We start from the raw sequence: 23,936 nt of genomic DNA, 5'->3' as shown, positions 1-23,936 counted from the left end.
GTGACCTCTCTAACAGGAAGTCACAAATCCAGTCACGTAACTGAGACGATATTCCATAAGCTCGCAATTTCACTGCAAGCCGCTTGTGTGGTACTGTGACAAAACCCTCCCGGAAATCCAGAAATACGGAATCGATCTGAAATCCCTTGTCAATAGCACTCAACACTTCATGTGAATAAAGAGCTAGTTGAGTTTCACAGGAAAGATGTTTTCTAAACCCATGTTGACTGTGTGTCAATAGACCGTTTTCTTTACTTCAACACCATCCTGACAACTACCTCGAAAACGTCAAAATAAAATAAAAATATAAAAACCGTGCAATAAGATTACTGGAAACCCCAATAACCCTCCGCAATGACCACTACACGCAAAAAAAGAAAAGGTAATTGCGAATTGCGGGACAAAATTAGTGTACCCCCATTTAGAGGTTTCCAATTCACACAATATTTATTCTGGTAACAGTGCATATGGAATACATGAAATGATTACATTTAGAGATCAACAGCACAAGCGGTTCTGAGTCACCACCCAAGCTGAAACACTCATTACTACGTGGTGTGGCCGCTACGGGAGTCAATGCAAGCGCTGAGTCTAATATCCAGTCGATCATCCAGATGGCAGAAACCACCCAGGGATGCGTTATGCCACGGCTACTCAACCTGCACAAACAGTTCTGTAGGAGTTGTTGGCCGACGAGTCGTAAGAGTAACTTCTCGTCCCATCATATAACACACGTGCTAGATTGGAGACAAGTCCAGAGATCGTGCTGGAAAGGAAAGTTGCTGCACATATTGCAGAACACATTGAGTTTCACGGACAGCATGTGGGGGAGCATTATCCTGTTCGAACAACGCGTTACTTCCCTGTTGCAAGAACGGCGGAAGAACGGGTCTAACTAAATTCAGCACGTACCGAGCGATGGTTAGCGTCCCCTCCAAAAACACCAAAAGTGAACGAGAGTTTTAGCTTATCGCACCCCAGACCATAAGGCCTCGATTGGCGCCAGTGTGTCTTTTAGGAAGTCACTCTAAGAGACAGCGTTCACCATGTCCACATCGCACGCGCAAACGACCATCTCTAGCGTGCAGGCAGAATCTTCTTTCATCGCTTAAGACCACGGCGCGCTATTCCATCTTCCAAGTGATCCTCTGAAGGCAGCAATGCAGCCATGCTGTGGCATGAGTGGAAGACGGGCTTGAAATGTGCGTACACGTAGCCCTACTGCGAATAACCGGTTCCCAACAGTTTCTGTTGATACGTCCGAGTTCACAAGTCCCCTTAAGTGCTGTGGTACCTGTGCGATCCGCCACTACTGCCCTTGTAATACGAGGATCTGTGCTTGTAGACGTCTTTAGTGTGAAAATATTCACGTGACCACTGTTGCACAACTAATTCAGCACGTCCAACTTGTGTGACAGTTCTTCTAAAGTACCATACCGCCACTCGGAAGGCCACATCTGTACCCATTACAAACTCGTTCAGTTGGGGCACGAGTTGATCTCCGTGGCACGGTTGCCTGCTTGCTTCACATGTTTGTAGCACACTGAGCATTATGGCTGTGAGTATTCCCTATTAAAGGATAGACGCAGATGGTGCTTTGGTAGCTATGTCACTACGCTATCTGTAGGCGGACGACGCTGAAACCATTATCAGTACATCTAATACCACCCAGGCGACATATGCCGTCATCGGATCAAAATCGAAGTCGTCTTTCCAGGTGTATTTATTTTTTTCTGGCAGTGTATACCTTGCATGATATTGTAAACCGCCGGCCGCTGTGGCCGAGCGGTTCTAGGCGCTTCAGCACGGAACCGCGCTACTGCTACGATCGCATGTTCGAATCCTACCTCGGGCATGGACGTTTGTGATGTCCTTAGGTTACTTAGGCTTAAGTAGTTCTAAGTCCAGGGGACTGATGACCTCAGATGTTAAGTTCCATAGTGCTTAGAGCCATTTGAACCATTTATAGTAAACCAGCGCCGAGGCAACTGTAGAAGGCCACGGTCATGTGTACGAATAGAGGTGCAACTGTTGAGCAACTGACCGCCCATATGAACCAAGTGGCTGTCAACGGTGTCTCCTCAACGGCCGTTCGCCGAATCTTCCTGCGTATGAGCCTCGCAACAGGCGCCTGGTTCAGTCACTGCTCTTCATTGGCGATGAAGGCTGGAATTTCCGCGCCAGTACCCCAACTGAATATCTACTGAGTGGTGACAAGTGGCCCTTTCAGATGAATCACGTTTTATGCTCCATCGGAAAGACGTGGCATGTATGACGTGAAAAGTCTTAAAGCAGTCACTCTTGAACAACCATCGAAGCCTGGAGGAGGAGACTTTCTGGTCTGGGGAATGTTTTTGTGTATTCCCTGGGCGATCTCGTCATTCTGGAAATCACAGTGGATCAGCGGAAGTATGCATCTATCATTAGGGACTATGTCTACTCCTACATGCAGTTTGTTTTTCCCGGGCATGATGGCATCTACCAGCAGGACAATGCAACGTGTCACACGGCTCGCAGTGTACGTGTGTGGTTCGAACAGCACCAGGATGAGTTAACCGTACGCCCCTGGCCGCCAGACTCCCCGGATTTAAACCCAGACGTGGTTCTGTGGAACCACCTCGATAGGGCAATGGGCGCCATAGTTACTCAACAGAATCCCAGCGCAGCCTGCCGCGGCACTGGAATCTGCGTGGCTCCACATCCGTATTGGTACCTTCCAGAACCTCACTGACTCTCCCGCACGTATCGCAGCTGTCTGCGCTGCAAAAGGTGGTTATTCAGGCTTTTGACACGTATTCATATTAATGTAATTGGACACTGTAGACGGAATGGACATCTAAAAACAATGATAGTCTTATATTCTGTAGTGAGCAGCATTTGGAACCTTGTACTGTAGAAGTAGAAATTGATGGGAAGATCTTGCTAATAGTCACACTATACTGAGCTCCAGCTGGTGATTTTGAGTTATTTATGAAATAAATAGACGCATTATTAAAGCTTTTAACTTCTAAACGGAATGATGTAACATTAAACGGACATTTTAATTTAAATATTTAGGCATTCGTATTCTACATCCAGGCTTTAAGTCTCTATTCATTTGTTATACTCTGCATCTCCTTCCCAAAATTTACAAGAGTTGTGGGAACAATGAATACTGCTATTGAAAAATTCCTAGTGACACATCGAGACTGCAAAGCCATTGTGCAAATACTTGTAGCTAAATTAGAGACTAATTAATTAAAAAAATGAATCAAGGACTCTAAGAAAAATTTTCGAAATGGAGACAGGAAAGTTGTACAAAACAGACTCGTTCTGAATTAAAAATGTGATATTTTCTGTAGCATGGACTACTGATCCCAAGAAATAAACCGATCGAAAATAAGTTTAATGAACTTTAAACCCTGATTTTTTTTGTCATTATTACTCGTCATACGGAGATCAACTGACACTGCTACTAAACACAGGGGTAACGTTCCATAGCAGAGTAGCACTACCCAGTGTCGTTCCAAATACTGATTGATATTGCTAGATGTCTTTTGCTATATGGACAGTAAAATAACTGATAATAGCTGAAGCAGAGAGGATATAAAATGCAGATTGGCAATGGCAAGGAAAGCGTTCTGAAAAAGAGAAATTTGTTAATATCGAACACAAGCTTTTTAAGTACGCTTCTACAGAGCTGTGCCGAAGATTAGATGGATAGATTGCGTAATTAATGAGGAGGCACTGAGTAGAATTGGGGAGAAAATAACTTGACTAAGAGAAGGGATGGGTTTATAGTGCTCAATCTAAGGCATCAAGGAATCGTCTGTTTAGTACGGAAGTAAGTGTGTGGGGTAAAAATTGTAGATGGAAACGAGGAGACGAGTACAGGAAGCAGGTTCAAATGGATGTGGGTTGCATTAGTTATTCACAGATGGAAAGGCTTGCAGAGTATACTGTTGCTGTTGTTGTCTTCAGTCCTGAGACCGGTTTGATGCAGCTCTCCATGCTACTCTATCCTGTGCAAGCTTCTTCATCTCCCAGTACCTACTGCAGCCTACATCCTTCTGAATCTGCTTAGTGTACTCATCTCTTGGTCTCCCTCTACGATTTTTACCCTCCACGCTGCCCTCCAGTACTAAATTGGTGATCCCTCGATGTCTGAGAACATGTCCTAGCAACCGATCCCTTCTTCTAGTCAAGTTGTGCCACAAACTCCTCTTCTCCCCAATTCTATTCAATACCTTCTCATTAGTTATGTGATCTACCGATCTAATCTTCAGCATTCTTCTGTAGCACCACATTTCGAAAGCTTCTATTCTCTTCTTGTCCAAACTATTTGTCGTCCATGTTTCACTTCCATACATGGCTACACTCCATACAAATACTTTCAGAAACGACTTCCTGACATTTAAATCTATACTAGATGTTAACAATTTTTTCTTCTTCAGAAACGCTTTCCTTGCCATTGCCAGTCTACATTTTATATCCTCTCTACTTCGACCATCATCAGTTATTTTGCTCCCCAAATAGCAAAATTCCTTTACTACTTTAAGTGTCTGATTTCCTACTCAAATCCCGTCAGCATCACCCGACTTAATTCGACTACATTCCATTATCCTCGTTTTGCTTTTGTGGATGTTCATCTTATATCCTCCTTTCAAGACACTGTCCATTCCGTTCAACTGCTCTTCCAAGTCGTTTGCTGTCTCTGACAGTATTACAATGTCATCGGCGAACCCCAAAGTTTTTATTTCTTCTCCATGGATTTTAATATCTACTCCGAACTTTTCTTTTATTTCCTTTATTGCTTGCTCAATATACAGATTGAATAACATCAGGGATAGACTACAACCCTGTCTCACACCCTTCCCAACCACTACTTCCCTTTCATGTCCCTCGACTCTTATAACTGCCATCTGGTTTCTGTACAAATTGTAAATAGCCTTTCGCTCCCTGTATTTTACCCCTGCCACTTTCAGAATTTGAAAGAGCGTATTCCAGTCAACATTGTCAAAACCTTTCTCTAAGTCTACAAATGCTAGAAACGTAGGTTTTCCTTTCCCTAATCTTTTTTCTAAGACAAGTCGTAGGGTCATAGTATACTAATAGCATGGAAAGCTGCATAAGATCATTCTTCGGACAGAAGACCTCAACGACAACATTTCATAATAACTTGGTGGTTGTGGTGGGGAGGAGGTTTGGCGGAGGGAGGCGAGTGACCGACTTCAGATGAAATTGCTGGCTATGTCGCTCGTGTGTGGAGTCCTTAAGAAGGTGGGTGCGTGATGTATTCTGTACAAAGAGATATGGAGGATACATTGCGAACAGCGTTGCCTATGTCCCACGCCACATGCTCCAGCCTTTGCGAACCCTGGTTACTGGCAACGCTAGGGTAAGCCCCACATTCGGCCACTTACCACTTCCAAGAAAAATTCGTTTGTTCGGAAAACTATAGATGACGCTTGTTAACGTAATACTTGAAGTGTTAACTTTATGTCACCCACAGTGAACACCACAGTACCTTCACCATGCCTAAACTGAAACGAAAATCAACGCTAAATTCTTCACCACACGCACACTCCGAAGCACACGCTACAGACAGATGGATCAGAAAGACGTTGTTGGCTACTACGTCGTTTTGTTACTGTGAATTGCAGCGCCAGCAGCTTTCTTCTTTGCACATAACTATAACGCTCTCCAGTCTCGACTCGCCGCAGGTGGTGTTCTTCGGCGGCAAGAACCCGGGCGTGCACTACAGCTACTACGAGCCGCTGGAGCGGCCGGCAGACCGCACGCCTCGCTACTCCTGGGAGTTCCTCGGCTGGCAGGACTGCAACGTCGTCTGCGGGGGCGGCACGCAGGTCAGAGGCCTTTCCTCTCTCTTCCCGTTCCCAACGCTCGACTCCACTAAATTAAATAGTGATCAGGATCGTTACTATATGAAAGGCGTTTTGTTTTGCACCGTACGCGCTTCGCTTCTTCTTCTTTATGAAGCAACTTCAGCGGCTTTGCAATAGATGCTCGTTTTATTTACACAATAATTGCATTTTATAGTCGCTACAGAGTGGGGCAAATAAATGTGACCCGGAAAGCATAGTTCTAGGGTATAAAGACACATCAGGGAAAAAGAAATACAATGCCGACCTGACTATAGCAGGTGTTGAAAGTGACCACCAATCAACTCTTGGCACTTTTGGGCCCTGGTTAGCAAGATGCTCAAGACAGATCGAAGCTGGACTTCTGGAAGTGCTGCAGTCTCAACCGAAATGCAGTGCTGCAGTTTTTGAAGACTATGGAGACTGTTGCGATACACCTTAAACTGGAGGGCCGCCCAAACAAAGTAGTCGCACACTAACAGGTCAGGTGGCCTGGGTGGCCAGACTGACCACTGCTAACTAGTACGTCAGGTGTGAAGGTTGTGTAAATGTGCTCCAAGGTTTGGCCGGGTATATGGGCATGTGCTCCATTCTGTTAGAAGTAACTGTAGGTCTTTTCCTCCTCCGTTACTGCCGCCATAAATGGTTTCAAAACGTTAGCAATGTAACGAACCGATGTCAGAGTCGGGTGAAAGAGTATGGGACCAATAACGAATCGCGCAGGCACTGCACACCGAACCCCAACCTTCTTATCATGCAGTGGCGTTTCGTGGAAGTTATGCGGATTCTCCGCTGCCCAGAACCCTTTATTCTGGAATTGACGTAACCACACAGGTGAAACCAGGCTTCATCACATACAGACAATAGATCCATGTCCAAGCCATTCATTGTTATGTCAGGGAATAGCCACTCACAATACTGGAGGCCTGAGGAGCATCTGCTGGTTTTAGTGCATGCACGACAGACACTTACTTGGTAGGGATGCATGTACAGGTCCAGGTGGAGTATTCTTCCGACCAATCGACGTGATATGCCAGTCTCTTGCAACGGGCGTCGGGTTGGTTTGATGGGACTCTGAAGCATTCTCTGCTGAACTGCAGCCACATTTGCTGGTGTGAGGGCACGTTTAGGATTTATTTTTTTTTGCCATGTTCAAAACAGATCCTGTCTGACGACATTTTCTGACTAAGCGTTGCATGCTACTCTTTGCTGACACTTTGACACGATTGAACGACTCAGCAAACGAATGACCACACCATTTACCCAACATTGTTGCCACGTAACTTTCCACAAAGCACACCCGCTGCTCTAATGTGAGTACAGTCGTCCCCTTTGCACTGCACCACTCACATGTCCAATCGTATCCACTAGTTTGGGTCACTTTTATTTGCTCCGCCCTGTGTATTACAGTTTTTTATGTTTGTTATTCTCTGGTTGTTAGGTAGTTAACAGCTACTTGGAGCACAAATTTCGTAAGATAACATTGCTGTTTGAATTTGCTTACGGGTTTGTGATCTTATTATTAGTATTTGTCACCCTGGAATTATACGTAGTTGCGCTATGTAGACAAGCAGTCCGATTTTAGACATTTCGAACACTTTTCAATTGAACACTTAACTTTCACTGCGTGTTTGTTGTGCATGCTTTCCGTTCATCTTTTGATTGTGTTGTATTGTCTGTATGTAGTTTGATGTTTGATAGTCCCTGTATCGGGCAGTTTTAGACCCTAACCGTAACATTGAGTATAAGGCGTTTCTCTTTTTTATACGATAAAAGGATAGCCAGAGGTGCTAATTTTGATGGGTGTCACTTTGGCATCCTTGACCAATTTCTTTATGAGGTAATTTGTGTTGCTCTGCTCTTGTTCAGGGTTCTGAAATGTTCCAAAGAATACTGAAAAATAATTAATTATTCTTTAACAGCCGGCCGCGGTGGTCTAGCGGTTCTAGGCGCTCAGTCCGGAGCCTCGCGACTGCTACGATCGCAGGTTCGAATCCTGCCTCGGGCATGGATGTGTGTGATGTTCTTAGGTAGTTAGGTTTAAGTAGTTCTAAGTTCTAGGGGACTTATGTCCTCAGCAGTTGAGTTCCATAGTGCTCAGAGCCATTTGAACCATTCTTTAACAAAAATATTAAACTTTGAAGATTTTATTTGTTTACAATGCTACATTCCATTTTCGTACATCAGGAGGTTAATGTTATATGTAAACTTTGCTCACAAAAATAACATAATATGTTAATGCATCGCTTTCACTGTATTTTGTTTAATGTTGCGATTTTTTGCACATTATGCTACGGTATCAGTCAAATTTTCCTCTAGTGAGTCGCATTCCAAATTGTCAAAATCATCATCAACGTGGGCAACGGTCTTGCCGCAGTGGATACACAGGTTTCCGTCAGATCACCGAAGTTAAGCGCTGCTGGGCGTGGCCGGCACTTGGATGGGTGACCATCCGGGCCGCCATGCACTGTTGCCATTTTTCGGGGTGCACTCAGCCTCGTGATGCCAATTGATGAGCTACTCGACCGAATAGTAGCGGCTCCGGTCAAAGAAAACCATCATAACGACCAGGAGAGCGGTGTGCTGACAACATGCTCCTCCTATCCACATCCTCATCTGAGGATGACACGGCGATCGGATGGTCCCGATGGGCCACTTGTGGTCTGCAAACGGAGTGCTATCATCAACGTCACTTTCATCATTGCTGACGGAGTCCATGCTACTTCTGGAGGCTGTTTAAATATTCGCCCATGTCTCTGACGATGCAGATTTACAACATGTTGTGATAGATAAATTATAAGATTTGCAACTGTAGTTATTTCACTCGCAAGTCGTACATCTGCGTCCTACTAATTCCATCAATTTAGGAGTACCTACAGAATTCATTCCATTCAAGGCTGTACATGGGTTATTTTCCACTTTCAAACTATAGTCACTGAGACATGATGCAGGAGGTGACGACAGCTTTGCTGAAATCCAGTAAATGACTTGCAAGTGAGCAAGTTTTCTGTTGTTCTGCAGAACGCCATGTTTTGATGGAAGTAACTTCAAGTTAGATAAGATTTCTCTTTTGGTTGTACACAATGGTTGTCGTAGTGGACTCACTGATTCACAAGGCCTATCGTTATTAAAAAGTATAAACATTGATATCCAGCTTTCATTATTTGATAATGATCAATGTAAATAACATTGGCAGGTGGACTTAACGGGAGTGATTTGTTGCCTGTCAGTAGCAGCCAACGATCGGTTGGTAGGCGGTGCTGGCTGTTGATGTGATGTCCAGTTTGCGACCTGGGGAAAAGCAGTCACTATGAGCAGCACCCAGCCTCCAGCATTAATATGAGAGATTGTCACGAGGGACAATAGGAAGCTCAAGACTTTTCAGTTCCAACAGCTAAACACACTTAATCTTTCACTTGCAAAATTCGTTGTAGATTTAGTGAAGAACAAGGCGTTACCCAGTCTCTCACGCTTTTGTCGAAATTTCGTATGACGTTCAGTTATTCGGCATAGTATACACAATCTCCTCTCTCTCTCTCTCATTCAGTACGTCACACTTTTACTTTGCACATGCCATGTTGAAAACTGACAAGCAAAAACATTGTGACTACATGTTTAATAGCGTGTTGCTACACCTCTAAAACGTAATACAGCAGTGATTGTGAGTGAGATGGATTCGACAAGTCAGTGGTAGGTATGAGCAGGTATGTGACACCAGATGTCATCGCACAGGTCACACGATTCCCCTGAATTACGGGCCGTTGGTTTGTGGGCACGGAGCTGGTGCCCGACAGCGTTTCGCGTGTGTCAAATAGGGTTCTGGTTGGGTGAAACTGGTGACGTGAGTTACCTCTCATGCTCCTGAAACTACTGTAGCCCTATTCCAGCCTTGTAACACGGACAGTTACCCCGTCTGAAGATAACATCCCTGTCGAAGAAGCTACCAACAACGAAAAGATGCAGGCTGTTCGTAAAACTATCCACGTATTCTGCAGCTGTCATAACGAGTTCCCTTGCTATCACAGGTCCTACGGAGGGCCGGTGAATGTCAGCCACAACGTAATACTGATCCCACTGACCTGCGTCCATGACGCGGTATCTCACTCATTCGTCTGGACGATGTCGTATCTGGACAGAACTACATCTACATCTACATGACTACTCTGCAATTCACATTTAAGTGCTTGGCAGAGGGTTCATCGAACCACAATCATACTATCTCTCTACTATTCCACTCCCGAACAGCGAGCGGGAAAAACGAACACCTAAACCTTTCTGTTCGAGCTCTGATTTCTCTTATTTTATTTTGATGATCATTCCTACCTATGTAGGTTGGGCTCAACAAAATATTTTCGCATTCGGAAGAGAAAGTTGGTGACTGAAATTTCGTAAAAAGGTCTCGCCGCGACGAAAAACGTCTATGCTGTAATGACTTCCATCCCAACTCGTGTATCATATCTGCCACACTCTCTCCCCTATAACGCGATAATACAAAACGAGCTGCCCTTCTTTGCACCCTCTCGATGTCCTCCGTCAATCCCACCTGGTAAGGATCCCACACCGCGCAGCAATATTCTAACAGAGGACGAACGAGTGTAGTGTAAGCTGTCTCTTTAGTGGACTTGTTGCATCTTCTAAGTGCCCTGCCAATGAAACGCAACCTTTGGCTCGCCTTCCCGACAATATTATCTATGTGGTCCTTCCAACTGAAGTTGTTAGTAATTTTAACACCCAGGTACTTAGTTGAATTGACAGCCTTGAGAATTGTACTATTTATCGAGTAATCGAATTCCAACGGATTTCTTTTGGAACTCATGTGGATCATCTCACACTTTTCGTTATTTAGCGTCAACTGCCACCTGACACACCATACAGCAATCTTTTCTAAATCGCTTTGCAGCTGATACTGGTCTTCGGATGACCTTACTAGACGGTAAATTACAGCATCATCTGCGAACAGTCTAAGAGAACTGCTCAGATTGTCACCCAGGTCATTTATATAGATCAGGAACAGTAGAGGTCCCAGGACGCTTCCCTGGGGAACACCTGATATCACTTCAGTTTTACTCGATGATTTGCCGTCTATTACTACGAACTGCGACCTTCCTGACAGGAAATCACGAATCCAGTCGCCTGATTTAACCTGATTTAACAAGAAACCTGATTCATCCCGTCAGGCGCCACGTTATCACTGATCGATGGTCCAATTTTGATGATGTCATGCACGCCGCAAGCATAATTGACGGTATTGTTTGGTCAATATGGCAACACGTAGTATTGGCTGCAACGGATCCACGTGTTCAACACCGTTTGTAGTCGCCTACTCGTGGTTTGATCATGCTTCAACGACTTTCCATGGATGGTCATGATAGTAACGCCAGATTCGCCGTTTCCGAAGTGCTCCTTCCCAATCACCAATCCATAAGTATCTGCTCTTTGTCAAAGTTCCTATAGCCGTGCGGTCTGAGGCGCCATGTCACGGACTACGCGGCCCCTCCCGCCGGAGGTTCGAGTCCTCCCTCTGGCAAGGGTGTGTGTGTTGTGGTTAGCATAAGTTAGTTTAAGTGGTGTGTAAGTCTAGAGACCGATGACCTTAGCAGTTTGGTCCCTTAGGAATTCACACACATTTGAACATGTGAACAAAGTCTCTTATGTCAGTGGATATTCCCAGTTACAGCCTGTATCGTTGCTAGAATTACTCCCATTCGTCTAGTCCATTTACACAAGGACTGTCAGTACTCAGGCATATGACAAGAACTCACATGTATCCCGCATCGAATTGCTTCCGAGATACAACACATTTCATATACGACGGCGTGCTGAAAAGTAATGCCTCTATATTTTTTTATTCTGTTCTTAACATCAGTTGAGGTACGACATGTCATACGTATTATTCGGTCAACTTTCCCGCTTCGCTGACGCAAGTTGCAACCCTCTGCCGCTAGAGGGTTGCGAACTGTAGAGTGTAACATGGCAGTGTGTAACGCAGCTACGTCGGTGAGTTAGAAACAGCATAGTTAATCGAGTTTCTGAAAGCATGAATTCTAAGAGTTTGTTCACAGTTGAAGCACCGTCTCCTTCGTCATGACAGTGTGAAGCGAAACAAGCGCTGTATCGTTTGTGAGATACAGAGGCGAGCGAGTGTGCCCGGACTTACCCCAGTTCACTGCTAGTAGCGCCTGCGTCTGCGTCTGCGTGTAACGCGTCTGCGTGTAACGCACAAATATTGCACCAAAATTAAGCATAAAAATTCAAAGTAAAAATTTCCATTTCAAAATCTGTCAGCACGTATTTCATTGTAATAACGTTTTAAACATCAAGTCGTAATGTAATTAAACAATAGTTTCTATAAAAATGCAGTTTTAAGTAAAATAATAAGTGGCGCTAAACAACAAAGCTAGAAAGCCAGAATTTGGTCATAATGTGCCCATGGAGGTCAGAAATAAGTGGTGAAAGTTTCAAAACAAAACAATTAAAATTACAGTCAGAAACCACGTCTTTAAGAAACACTAAAGGCGTTAAATATTTGACTTAGAAACACAAAAATTTGTTTCATGCTGCAGTTTCCCCTAAAATAATAATTAAGAGACCTCGTTAAGCTACCTCTTATAGTTTTTGAGTAACTTAACGAAAGCCAAATTTATACCTAAAATATACCCATTTGTAGTAGATTAAATATATGTAATTTGAAGGAGAGAAAATTTTGGTTACGGCACGTGATAAAACCTACTAAATAATAGAGCTATACCACATTTTAGGACCATAACAGTAATAACATCCAAACAAGCTCTATTTAAGGTATGCCGGCCGGGGTGGCCGAGCGGTTCTAGGCGCTACAGTCTGGAACCGCGCGACTGCTACGGTCGCAGGTTCGAATCCTGCCTCGGGCATGGATGTCTGTGATTCCTTAGGTTAGTTAGGTTTAAGTAGTTCTATGTTCTAGGGGACTGATGACCTCAGAAGTTAAGTTCCATAGTGCTCAGAGCTATTTGAACCATTTAGTTAAGGTATACTTCTGCTGTTAGTTCCACCATAAAAATTCTAGAAGGCAAAGTTTTTATTCAAGCAGGCTGAAACTTTTTCTGTGCTTTTTAAACAACTTAACAGAATACATGTAAAATTAAGAATGTGCTAAATTAATTCATAACTTTGTTATTAAGGGTTATGTGTCCGAGAAAGCGGTCGTTAAAGGTAGATAACAACATATTTTCTCTCCGCCGTCCGCTGCGGCACATTTATAAATACAGCCTGAGAGGCACGGAAAAGGTTCACTTTGCATTTAGCCACTGGTAGAGCCACATCTGTTAAACGTCGGATCGCGCTCTACCTCGTATGACGTCACAGACGGGCTCTGAGAAAACATGTATTTCCTGTAATAACTGACAGTGAACTCGCGAGGACTGTACACCATCCTGGATCTCTTAGATTTTGCTAAAATAACTGTAAGTGTATCGTCCGTGATAATTACAAATCCACGAGACAAGTGCTCACTATTATTTCCACTTTTGTGGCGAGCATTTATTTTGAACATATACAGCGTGGTCCATTGATCATGACCGGGCCAAATATCACACAAAATAAGCGTCAAACGAAAAAACTGCAAAGAACGAAACTTATCTAACTCGAAGGGGGAAACCAGATGGCGCTATGGTTGGCCCGCTAGATGGCGCTGCCATAGGTCAAACTAATATCGACCGCGTTTTTTAAAAATAGGAACCCCATTTTTTATTACATGTTCGTGCAGTACGTAAAGAAATGTGAATGTTTTAGTTCGACCACTTTTTTCGCTTTGTTATAGATGGCGCTGTAATATTCACAAACATATGGCTCACAATTTTAGACGAACATTTGGTAACAGATAGGTTTTTTAAATAAAAATATAGAACGTAGGTACGTTTGAACATTTTATTTCGGTGTTCCAATGTGATACATGTACCTTTGTGAACTTATCATTTCTGAGAATGCATGCTGTTACAGTGTGATTACTTGTAAATACCACATCAATGCAATAAATGCTCAAAATGATGTCCGTCAATCTCAATGCATTTGGCAATACTTGTAACGACATTCCTCTCAACAGCGAGTAGGTTTCCTTTTGTAATGTTCGCACATGCATTGACAATGTTCTGACGCATGTTGTCAGGCGATGTCGATGGATGGCGATAGCAAATATCCTTCAACTTTCCCCACATAAAGAAATCCGGGGACGTCATATCCGGTGAACGTGCGGGCCATCGTATGGTGCTTCGACGACCAATCCACCTGTCACGAAATATGCTATTCAATACCGCTTCAACCGCACGCGAGCTATGTGCCGTACATCTATCATGTTGGAAGAACATCGCCATTCTGCCATGCAGTGAAACACCTTGTAATAACATCGGTAGAACATTACGTAGGAAATCAGCATACATTGCACCATTTAGATTGCCATCGATAAAATGGGGGCCAATTATCCTTCCTCCCATAATGCCGCACCATACATTAACCCGCCAAGGTCGCTGATGTTCCACTTGTCGCATCAATCGTGGATTTTCCGTTGCCCAGTAGTGCATACTAAGCCGGTTTACGTTACCGATGTTGGTGAAGGACGCTAAATACAACGCATACAAAAAATCTGTCATCGTCCCTTAATTTATGTTTTGCCCAGTGGCAGAACTGTACACGACGTTCAAAGTCGTCGCCTTGCAATTCCTGGTGCATAGAAATATGGTAAGGGTGCAACTGATGTTGATGTAGCATTCTCAACACCTACGTTTTTGAGATTCCTGATTCTCGCGCAGTTTGTCTGCTACTGATGTGCGGATTAGCCGCTACAGCACCTAAAACACCTACTTGGGCATCATCATTTGTTGCAGGTCGTGGTTGACGTTTCACATATGGCTGAACACTTCCTGTTTCGTTAAATTACGTAACTATATGGCGAACGGCCCGGACACTTGGATGATGTCGTCTGGGATACCTAGCAGCATACACAGCACATGCCCGTTGGGCATTTTGATCACAATAGCCATACATCAACACGATACCGACCTATTCCGCAATTGGTAAATGGTCTATTTTAACACGGGTAATGTATCACGAAGCAAATACCGTCCGCACTGGCGGAATGCTACGTGATACCACGTACTTATACGTTTGTGATTATTACAGCGCCATCTATCACAAAGCGAAAAAAGTGGTCCAATTAAAACATTCATATTTCTTTACATACTACACGAATATGTAATAAAAATGGGGGTTCCTATTTTAAAAAAAACGTAGTTGATATCCGTTTGACCTATGGCAGCGCCATCTAACAGGCCAACCATAGCGCCATCTGGTTTTCCCCTTCAAGCTAGGCGAGTTTCGTTCTTTGTAGTTTTTTCGTGTGATGCTTATTTCGTGAGATATTTGGTCTGGTCACTATCAAGGGACCACCCTGTATTTGAGTATTAATAGTCAGGGCGAAGGGCTATTTAGTAGGAACGTACGGCAGAGATCGCCTCCGAACTGACAAAAGTGGTGGTTAGAATAGAGAGATTTACTGTCCATGGAACAATGACTATCAAAGTGTTGTACGTGAGACAAAAGTGCTGGTTAGAATAGAGAGATTTGCTGTCAATTGAATGTAGTGACTTTCAAAGTGTCTGCTCTTATTTGGAGAAATGTGTCCGTCGTCAGGATGACCAGGTGAAATAAATATGTAGACATGAAGAATAAATATGTAGAACATTAATAAATTCTGTTTTATTTAAAACTTTTATTTTCACATAAATATGGAGGCAGTACATTTCAGCATGCCCTCGTACATTTCTTTCTAGGCTGATGGTATACACGTATGTATATTACCCACCCAACCTCTTCGACGTTTTATTTTAGCCCAACCTAAGTCGTTGCTTTCGTCCTCTTTGTTGAGAATATATCTCTGTCGTAGGAAAAGAAGTTGACCCAAAACTAAGCACGTGGGACTTCCTTTTTGATCTCTTCCCAGTCACTAAACTTTTGTATTTTTCCAACATTGTTTGAATTATTCAACACGATTGTTTGCATTCTTTTTGTTACGTGTGATTTTACCTAGTTGTGTCTAAAGCCTACAATATCATAAATAACAATGTACAATAAATGTATCCTGTCTCGGAAACCATTAGAAATACTGTACAGATGCACATGGAATTTTATTCTTCAAGTGAGCGTTCCTGTAACATAACTGTATATCGACCATTCCTCGTGGGACACCCTGAGTACCTTCCGTAATGCGTCAAGCTCCGCAAAGCCACCAGACGACATTCAGTCTCGCGTTGTGTACTATAGTGACAATCACCATTCACATTTACAGCTTGTGGAATGTTAGCGATGAGCAGCAGTGCGCTTCCTGCTGTGTCTGCATCTTGAGTGGCGTGGGTGTTGACAGGTGGCGGAGCCGGTGTGCGTGGAGGAGGGTGCTGGCCGTGTGAGCGACCAGTCCTGCACCGCTGAGGACAAACCGGCGCCGCGCAGCCGCGTCTGCAACGAGCAGCCGTGCAAGATCAGGTGTGGCCTGCGGACGGGTCTTACCGCCGGTAGTAGCTCTGTACACGCCACTGGGCGTTGGGGAGAGACTGCGCTGCGTAGACACGGACGGACATTTGACACCGCTTCATGCTACCCAGGAGCCATTTACATTAAAAGCTATTCACTGTTGCTGGCAGGAAGTGAGGAACTAGCAGGCAGTCAGAACATATTCGACTGTAGCATTTTAAACTATTTGAAGGTGCCAAAAAACATTCAAAAGATATGAAACTTCCTGGCAGATTAAAACTGTGTGCCAGACCGAGTCGCGAACTGGGGACCTTTGCCTTTCGCGGACAAGTGCTCTTCCGACTGAGCTCACGATCCGTCCTCACACCTTCAATTCTTCCTGTACCTCGTCTCCTACTTTCCAGACTTCACAGAAGCTCAGTCAGTAGAGTGCTTGCCCACGAAAGACAAAGGTCTCGAGTTCGATTCTCAGTCCGGCACACAGTTTTAATCTGCCATGACGTGTCATATCAGCGCACACTCTGCTGCAGAATGAAAATTTCATTGTGGATACAAAAGATATGTTCAAGGCATTACTTAATTTGTGGAACTATGTATTTGTGCTGGTGTACCAACGAAGAAAAATGAAGCTGATGAAAACCATCGAAAATATTAAATTCAGCAAACAGTGTGTAGTTAAGAAAGTGGCACCTAAACACGTGATCTCTATATGTAGAAGGCAATCCAACCTTATGGGGGTGAAACAGGGAATGAAGGTTTTTTTAATATAGCTATTAAGGCAGTTTTGAACCAGACCTCTGAAAATTGGTATTTGGTTTCTTGGTCAGAAATATAGAAATATGTGTTTCAGCATTTTTGGAAATTTAACCCTATGTGAGTGGAATAGGTATGAAACCTTTTTCCGAAAATATATCATTTTTACAGAACTACTTAAGTATTTTCAAGCTACATCTATGAATACTCCTATTTGACTTCTCGGTTACAAATAAAAATACACGTCTTTCAGTGTTTTTGGAAACTGAATCCCTAAGAAGGTGAAATACGGAATGAGTTTTTTTATGAAAATATTTTATTATGAAAGGATTTTTAAAGCTAAATATAAGAAAATTTAAATTTGACTTCTTAGTTAGAAATTAAAAAATGAGTTTCACTATTTTTGGAAATTCGTTCCCTATGGGGATGAAACGGGGGACGTAAGTTTTTATGGACATATTTCATTGTGCAACCATTTTTTAAGCTAAATATGTGAAAATTTGTATTTGGCTTCTCTGCTGGAAATAAAACGTAAGCCTTCCACTGTTTTTAGAGATGCAATCCCTAGCGGGGTGAAATGTTTCATGAAAACTTTCCATTTTTAACGTTAAATCTTTGAAAATTGTCATTTGGCTTCTCGGTTAGAGATGAAGAAGTGCCGGTTTCACAGTTTTTGTAAAGTCAATCCCTAAGCGGATGAAGTAGAGTCACACTGATTCACTGACTCACCATCGCCCAACCCAAACCGCTAAGGAGAGAAACGTGAAGTTTAGTAAGAGTGTAAGTCTTATACTTCAGGCGTCGTTTAAGAAGGGATTGTCCGAAATTTCACTCGTAAGGGGTTGAAATATTCGATGAAAGTTTTTGAAAGTATGTCGCAGTTAAGGGAATTTTGGAGCTAGAACTACGAAAACTGGTATTGGATTTCTCAATTAGAAAATAAAAAAATACGTGTTTCAGCATTTTTTGAAATTCAACCACTAAGGGGATAAATAGTGGGTGAAAGTTTTTTGAAAGTAAATAATTACTAAAGAACTACTAAAGGAGTTTTAAGGCTGCATCTATAACAACTGGTATTTGACTTCTCGGTTAGAAAAAAAAGTGTTTCTGGAAATTCAATCTCTAAGGAAGTGCAATAGGAATAGAAAATTTCTAAGAAAATATTTACATACATCAAAAAATTTTAAAGCAAATTTTTTAAAACTGGTAATTCACTTCTCAGTTAGATATAAAGAAATATTTCTTAGAGGATGAAAGTTGCTATGAAATATCTCCAGAAGAACGCAAAACGCATGATTAAGAAAAGCTTTGGATTCTAGCTACCAGAATCACTTTTCGATCAGAAGCACATTCGAAAAAGACTGTGCTTATATGGTCTTAACTAACATGAAAAGCTTAGAAGGTATTGCAATTTGTGAACAAAAAATTCGATTAAATAAAAACAAATTCTCCGAAGGCCATGCAGTCCGTTGCGAGCAAAGCAGCGTGCATTAAGCTAGTCGTAAAAATTAAACAACTGTGTAGGTGGCGAATGGCGTTAAATAAAAAAGTGAACAGTGGTGGGTGAGAGGAGCAGTTCGTGAAAAATACAAACATAAAGCCTTCTTGAACAAACAGCTCTGCCTAGCACACGTGAAATTAAAAAACATTTTACCTCATACTAAGTTAGATTCCATATTGATTACAGTGACCAACTATGTGTAGAGAGAAACTGGATTAAGCAGACAAAGACACGTCAAGATGCTTAACGTATATAACTGTCAAGAGAAAGTTATACCTCATTCAAATTTTAAGTTTAATGAAAGATTGATCAATCTTACAGACAATTTTTGATACTAGGCAAGTAGTTTTATTGCACAAATGACTAGCCCTTAACATAACACCAACACTTAATGATACTAATATTAAATCCATAATTTAAGAATCAGCGAGGTTTCTGGGAATTGCTTTTCACGACAAACTTATGTGACTGAAGCATCAAAATGTGTCGCTATGCACTGAATATTTAGGACCAAAAAAAGTCTCAGCCTCTACGCTATGGAAAGATACTGGAGCACATGAGGCGACAGCAAGAGAAGAAATTTCCCATCTGATCAGATTCCCTCAGTGCCCTACAAGCGTTATAACAAATATATCCAGCAGAGAAAATTTTCCAACACATATTCAAATCCCTCGATTCAATGCAACAGAAGAAGTTTTCTATCACTTTGATAGGTACCAGGGCATGTAGGAGTTGGAGGGGATGAGTTATCTAGCATAAGGGGCATCCAAGAGGACCCTGAGAGGAGCCTAATGTGACACTATGTGTCACTTCATTACCAGCTATCATTTCACTGTTGGGTCAAAAAGATATAAAATTATGGGAACGGCTGGCAGTGAGGGACAATACATTTCAGAAGATAGAATCAATCATCTGGCTGTGGTGTACCTCATACCAACCCAAAAATGATATTGCGCGTAAACAAACGGCTGACAATAAGACAAGTGGAGCAAACATATTAGTATTTTTTGAATGAGTTCTTGAAGCCTTCAGCAGCCATTTTCTTTATTTACTGTATGATTGTACATATTGGGCCTTTGGCCAGTTTCAAGTAATTTATGGAGAATGTTTTGGTAACAGATTATCTCACACACATCGTTGCTCCTATGACATAATCTTTTACCAAAACATCACCCATAGAATACTTGAAAATGGCATAAGCCCGAAATTGTACAATCGTACAGGAAATGAAGAAAATGGCAGCTGAAGGCTTCAAGAAATCAGTCAAAAACTTCATCGCAGCTGCGGACCCTATCGCATTGAAAATTAATATATTTGTTTGGGTTTAGTCTACGATACACTGGCGGTCTTAGTGTGTCACAGAGTGACTGTCTCTTCCTTTCTTAGTCCAGTGATCAGCCAGTCACATGTATTTGCTGTAGCATCTAAATCACTTCTTTATTGAGCTCTGTCTCTATTTTAAGAAATTTTAAGTACTGACACCCTATATATCAGCGTGTGTGTGTGAATACCTTAGCCTATACATAAGAACCTCTCTGGCATAAATATATTATCGGTACTACTTTCCTATGCTACTTTTGAGAGTTTGCTGAATTTTAAACTGAACCGTTCACGAAAAAATGCTTCGCTTTACTCACAGATTTGTGACCCTCAAAATGGTACTTATGGAAGCTATTCACAAAATTGACCTATTAACAAGCAAAATGAAAAACAGTATTAGAATTAATTTTTGAAGCTTCAGCACTCTTCTTTTTCTATTCTACAACAACCACCACGGCACAAATTTTGGAAGCAAGCAAGTATTCCCATACGCCTTTGTGGAACTCAGTAGAGTAATGTTGTGGTATTCTGTGTTTTAATCACTGTAATTAAAAAGCAACGCGGTTACATTATTTCATGTGAACTCAACAAAAGTTTTACATTGCCCTAATGACTCAGAGTTTGTATTTTTTTTATCGCAAAATTATTTCTCAATGCCACTTTGATATTTGCCTACTTCTGTATTAACGCCTTCTCGTCACAGGTGGGTGTTTTGTCATTATTTTTTGTGTAGTTTAATTGACCACGTAATGTAGCAAGCTGCACGCAGTGGTCCAGAGTAGTGACTAGATGTGCGGACCGACCCCCTGGAGGACGTAGTCTGCCTTTTCAGAGGTAAACCCTAGGTGAGGCGACCGCCCAGAGTATGTTCCGGCCAGCGCCCAAGTCATCGTTACTGTTGGATTCTGCAAGTGATCATCCCTGCAGTTTTTCGCATAATGCAGTCAGCACCGTATGGAATCCACGGCTTCTTTCAAAGAAGTCATTAACGTCGGGTGGAAAACACCTGCACTCGAGTATAGTCTGTTTTTACAGCTTGGGCCATTCGGCCATAACACACTTCAGAGGAACCCTTTTTTGTGCCAAAAAGTCGGATTCCAGCATCGCTGTGCGAGAGACTGCCAGTGATAGAAAAAGATCTTGGCGTTCCGTGTCACGTTGTGAATAGGGATTATTTTCTCTTTGGGCCATTTCGTCGCCGTTTTACGTACGGTAAATAACATCTGGCCGAAACAGTTGTATGACTTCTATTGAGTAATCTAAAAAAATAGAGTAGGAAAAGCAAGGGCACTATCTTCTGATAAATGCGGACATAGAGGCGAGTGTATTGGCTGAAGTAACAAACTTAGCTGTGGAGTGGGACAGTAACTAAGAATTTTTTACGAATTGCGTGTATGGATGTAGGAGGGGAGATAGTTGTCTTGTTGACAGAAATAACATGGGACAGAGTTTTGCAGAACCTTTTCCATTGGTGCATTTAAATTTCGTGGTCTTGCAGAGTGGAAAAAGAACTCTGTGTGGGAGAAGAACACACTTTGGCTCAGAAGACAGCGGAAAACACTCGTAGTATTGCTACATGGGGGAGAACAGTTCAGCATCAGATACAGAAGAGAGCACTTGATCTAGACACATCGTCTGGGGACCCCATAGAGAGCGGCGTCTGCTACGCTCATTGCATCAGAGTGCCGAATATGATGAGAGATCGAAGCTTAGGCGAGTAGAAGAAAACGATTTATTGAAAAATAACCAACAAGGATTCAGAAACTATCATTCTCTTGAAACACAACTAGGTCTTTATTCTCTAGAAGTAATGAGAGCTATCGTCAAATTGATCCCATATTTCTAGATTTCCAGAAGGCTTTTGACACCGTTCCTCACAAGTGCCATCTAGTCAAATTGCGTCTCAGATTTGTGAATGTATTCTTGATTTACTGTCAGAAACATCACTGTTCACAACAACAGTGCAAAGTCATTGAGTAGAGTAGAAGTAATATCTGGCGTTTCCCTAGGAAGTGTTATAGGCTCTCCACTGTTCTGGATCTACATGAACGGTTTGGAAGACAATCTGAGTAGCCTTCGTAGATTGTTTGCACATTATGCTGTCTTTACCTTCATGTAAAGCTGTTAGATGATCAAAACGAATTGCAAAATGGTTTAGTCAAGATATCTGTTAGGTAAAAAAAGGGTACTTGTCTCTAAATAATTAAAAGTGTCAAGTCGCCCAAATGATCACTAAAAAGAGACCACACAATTTTACTTACACGATAAATCACACAATTATAAAGACCGTAAACTCAAGTACATACTTAGCGATTACATTTACGAAAAACTTAAATTGCAACGATCACATAGCTAATGTAGTCGGGAAAGCAAACCAAAAAGTAATTTACTGGCCGAACTCTTAGAAAATGTAACATGTCTGCTAAAGGGACTTCTTTCAGGAGGCTTGCCCGCCCTGTTCTGGAGTACTGCTGTAGGTATGGTATTCGCATCAGACGTCCGCAGCTCGTGGTCTCGCGGTCGCGTTCTCGCTTCCCGAGAACGGGGTCCCGGCTTCGATTCCCGACGAGGTCAGGGATTTTCATCTGCCTCGAGATGACTGGGTGTTTTTGTTGCCCTCATCATTTCATCATCATTCATGAAAGTGGCGAGATTGGACTGAGCATAGATTGGGAATTTGTACGGGCGCTGATGACCGCAAAGTTGTGCGCCCCACAAGCCAAACATCTAGATCATCATCATCATCATCGCATCAGACGCCACTGATGGAGAACATCTAAAAAGTTCAAATATGTTTTGTACTACTACGAAATGGGTTAAATAGTGTCACGGATATGGTACACGAATCGTGGTGCAGTCATTAGAACAAAGGCGTTTTTCGTTGCGGTAGGATTTTCTCATGAAATTTCAATCACCAACTTTCTCCTCAGAGAGTGAAAAATATTTTGTTGGCGCCCACCTACGTAGGGAGAAATGGTCATCATAATAAAATAAGAGAAATTAGAGCTGACACGGAAAGATTTAAGCGTTCGTTTTTCCCCGCGCTGTTCGAGAGTGGAACGGTAGAGAAGTAGGCTGGAGGTGGTTCGATGGACCCTCTGCCATGCACTTAACTATGAATTGCAGAGTAATGACATGGATGGAGGATACTCAGCAATGCTTGACGGCCCCTGTCCGTCACTAAATGTTATCTGCCTGGTCTCTGCTTGATTTCTCCTTCGCGTACCCACTTCACAATCACATCACCGTTACTGTCGATTTCGGCAGATATAGAAGAGTTGAAATTTCTTAAATAGATTTATTATTTGTGGAATGTCCGACGACTTGTCCACGTTCGAGGTCAGTGCGCTCCCCTGACGGACCCATTCTGCTGTTACTGTTTTCTGCAGACAACACAACACTCAGCGCCTCCTTTTCACCTGCTGGCCCACCTCGTGACACTTCGTAGGCAATTCCACCTTACAATGGGTGTGTGGATGCTTTTGGTCAGATAGTCTGTATACCGGGTCGTTATAATTAAAGTGCAGCTACTCTTATAGGTCCATTGTGGGCAGTAATTATTGTTTGGCATTGAAACTTGTTAGGTATTTTAATGTGTTAATACAGAACCAATTTACGATGGAAATATTAGTTCCAATTTTGCCCCCAGGTGCAAATCTGGCGCTGTGAATACATGGTTCAAATGGTTCAAATGGCTCTGAGCACTATGGGACTTCACTTCTGAGGTCATCAGTCCCCTAGAACTTAGAACTACTTAAACCTAATTAACCTAAGGACATCATACACATCCATGCCCGAGGCAGGATTCGAACATCCGACCGTGGCGGTCGCGCGATTCCAGACTGTAGAGCCTAGAACCGCTCGACCACCCCGGCCGCCTGTGAATACAAGGAAGACGTATAGAAATGTTCCAATAAGTAATGGGTTAGGAATGGGGCGTGGGCATAAAGGTCAAACAAGTAAGAAAGGCATAATGCGAATTTTATTATTAACCGCCAAGA

At 42.6% G+C, this 23,936-nt stretch overlaps 1 protein-coding gene and 1 pseudogene across 1 annotated transcript in view; both read left to right on the top strand.

The window, feature by feature from the left end:
• The window catches only part of LOC126282418 (A disintegrin and metalloproteinase with thrombospondin motifs 7-like), a 488,845-nt gene that overhangs the window by 432,059 nt on the left and 32,850 nt on the right, over positions 1–23,936 (top strand). Inside the window, exons 17-18 of the mRNA XM_049982076.1 lie at positions 5,643–5,846; positions 16,255–16,373. Of these exons, the coding sequence (XP_049838033.1) occupies positions 5,643–5,846; positions 16,255–16,373 (323 nt within the window). The remainder of the gene's footprint in view (positions 1–5,642; positions 5,847–16,254; positions 16,374–23,936) is intronic.
• On the top strand, positions 8,220–8,337 carry LOC126282550 (5S ribosomal RNA; annotated as a pseudogene).

This window comes from Schistocerca gregaria, chromosome 7 (genome assembly GCF_023897955.1).
Source record: "Schistocerca gregaria isolate iqSchGreg1 chromosome 7, iqSchGreg1.2, whole genome shotgun sequence".
NCBI classification, from domain to species: Eukaryota; Metazoa; Arthropoda; class Insecta; order Orthoptera; family Acrididae; genus Schistocerca; species Schistocerca gregaria.
The sequence above is the reverse complement of the archived record's forward strand: the minus strand, read 5'-3'. Positions and strand labels throughout refer to the sequence as shown.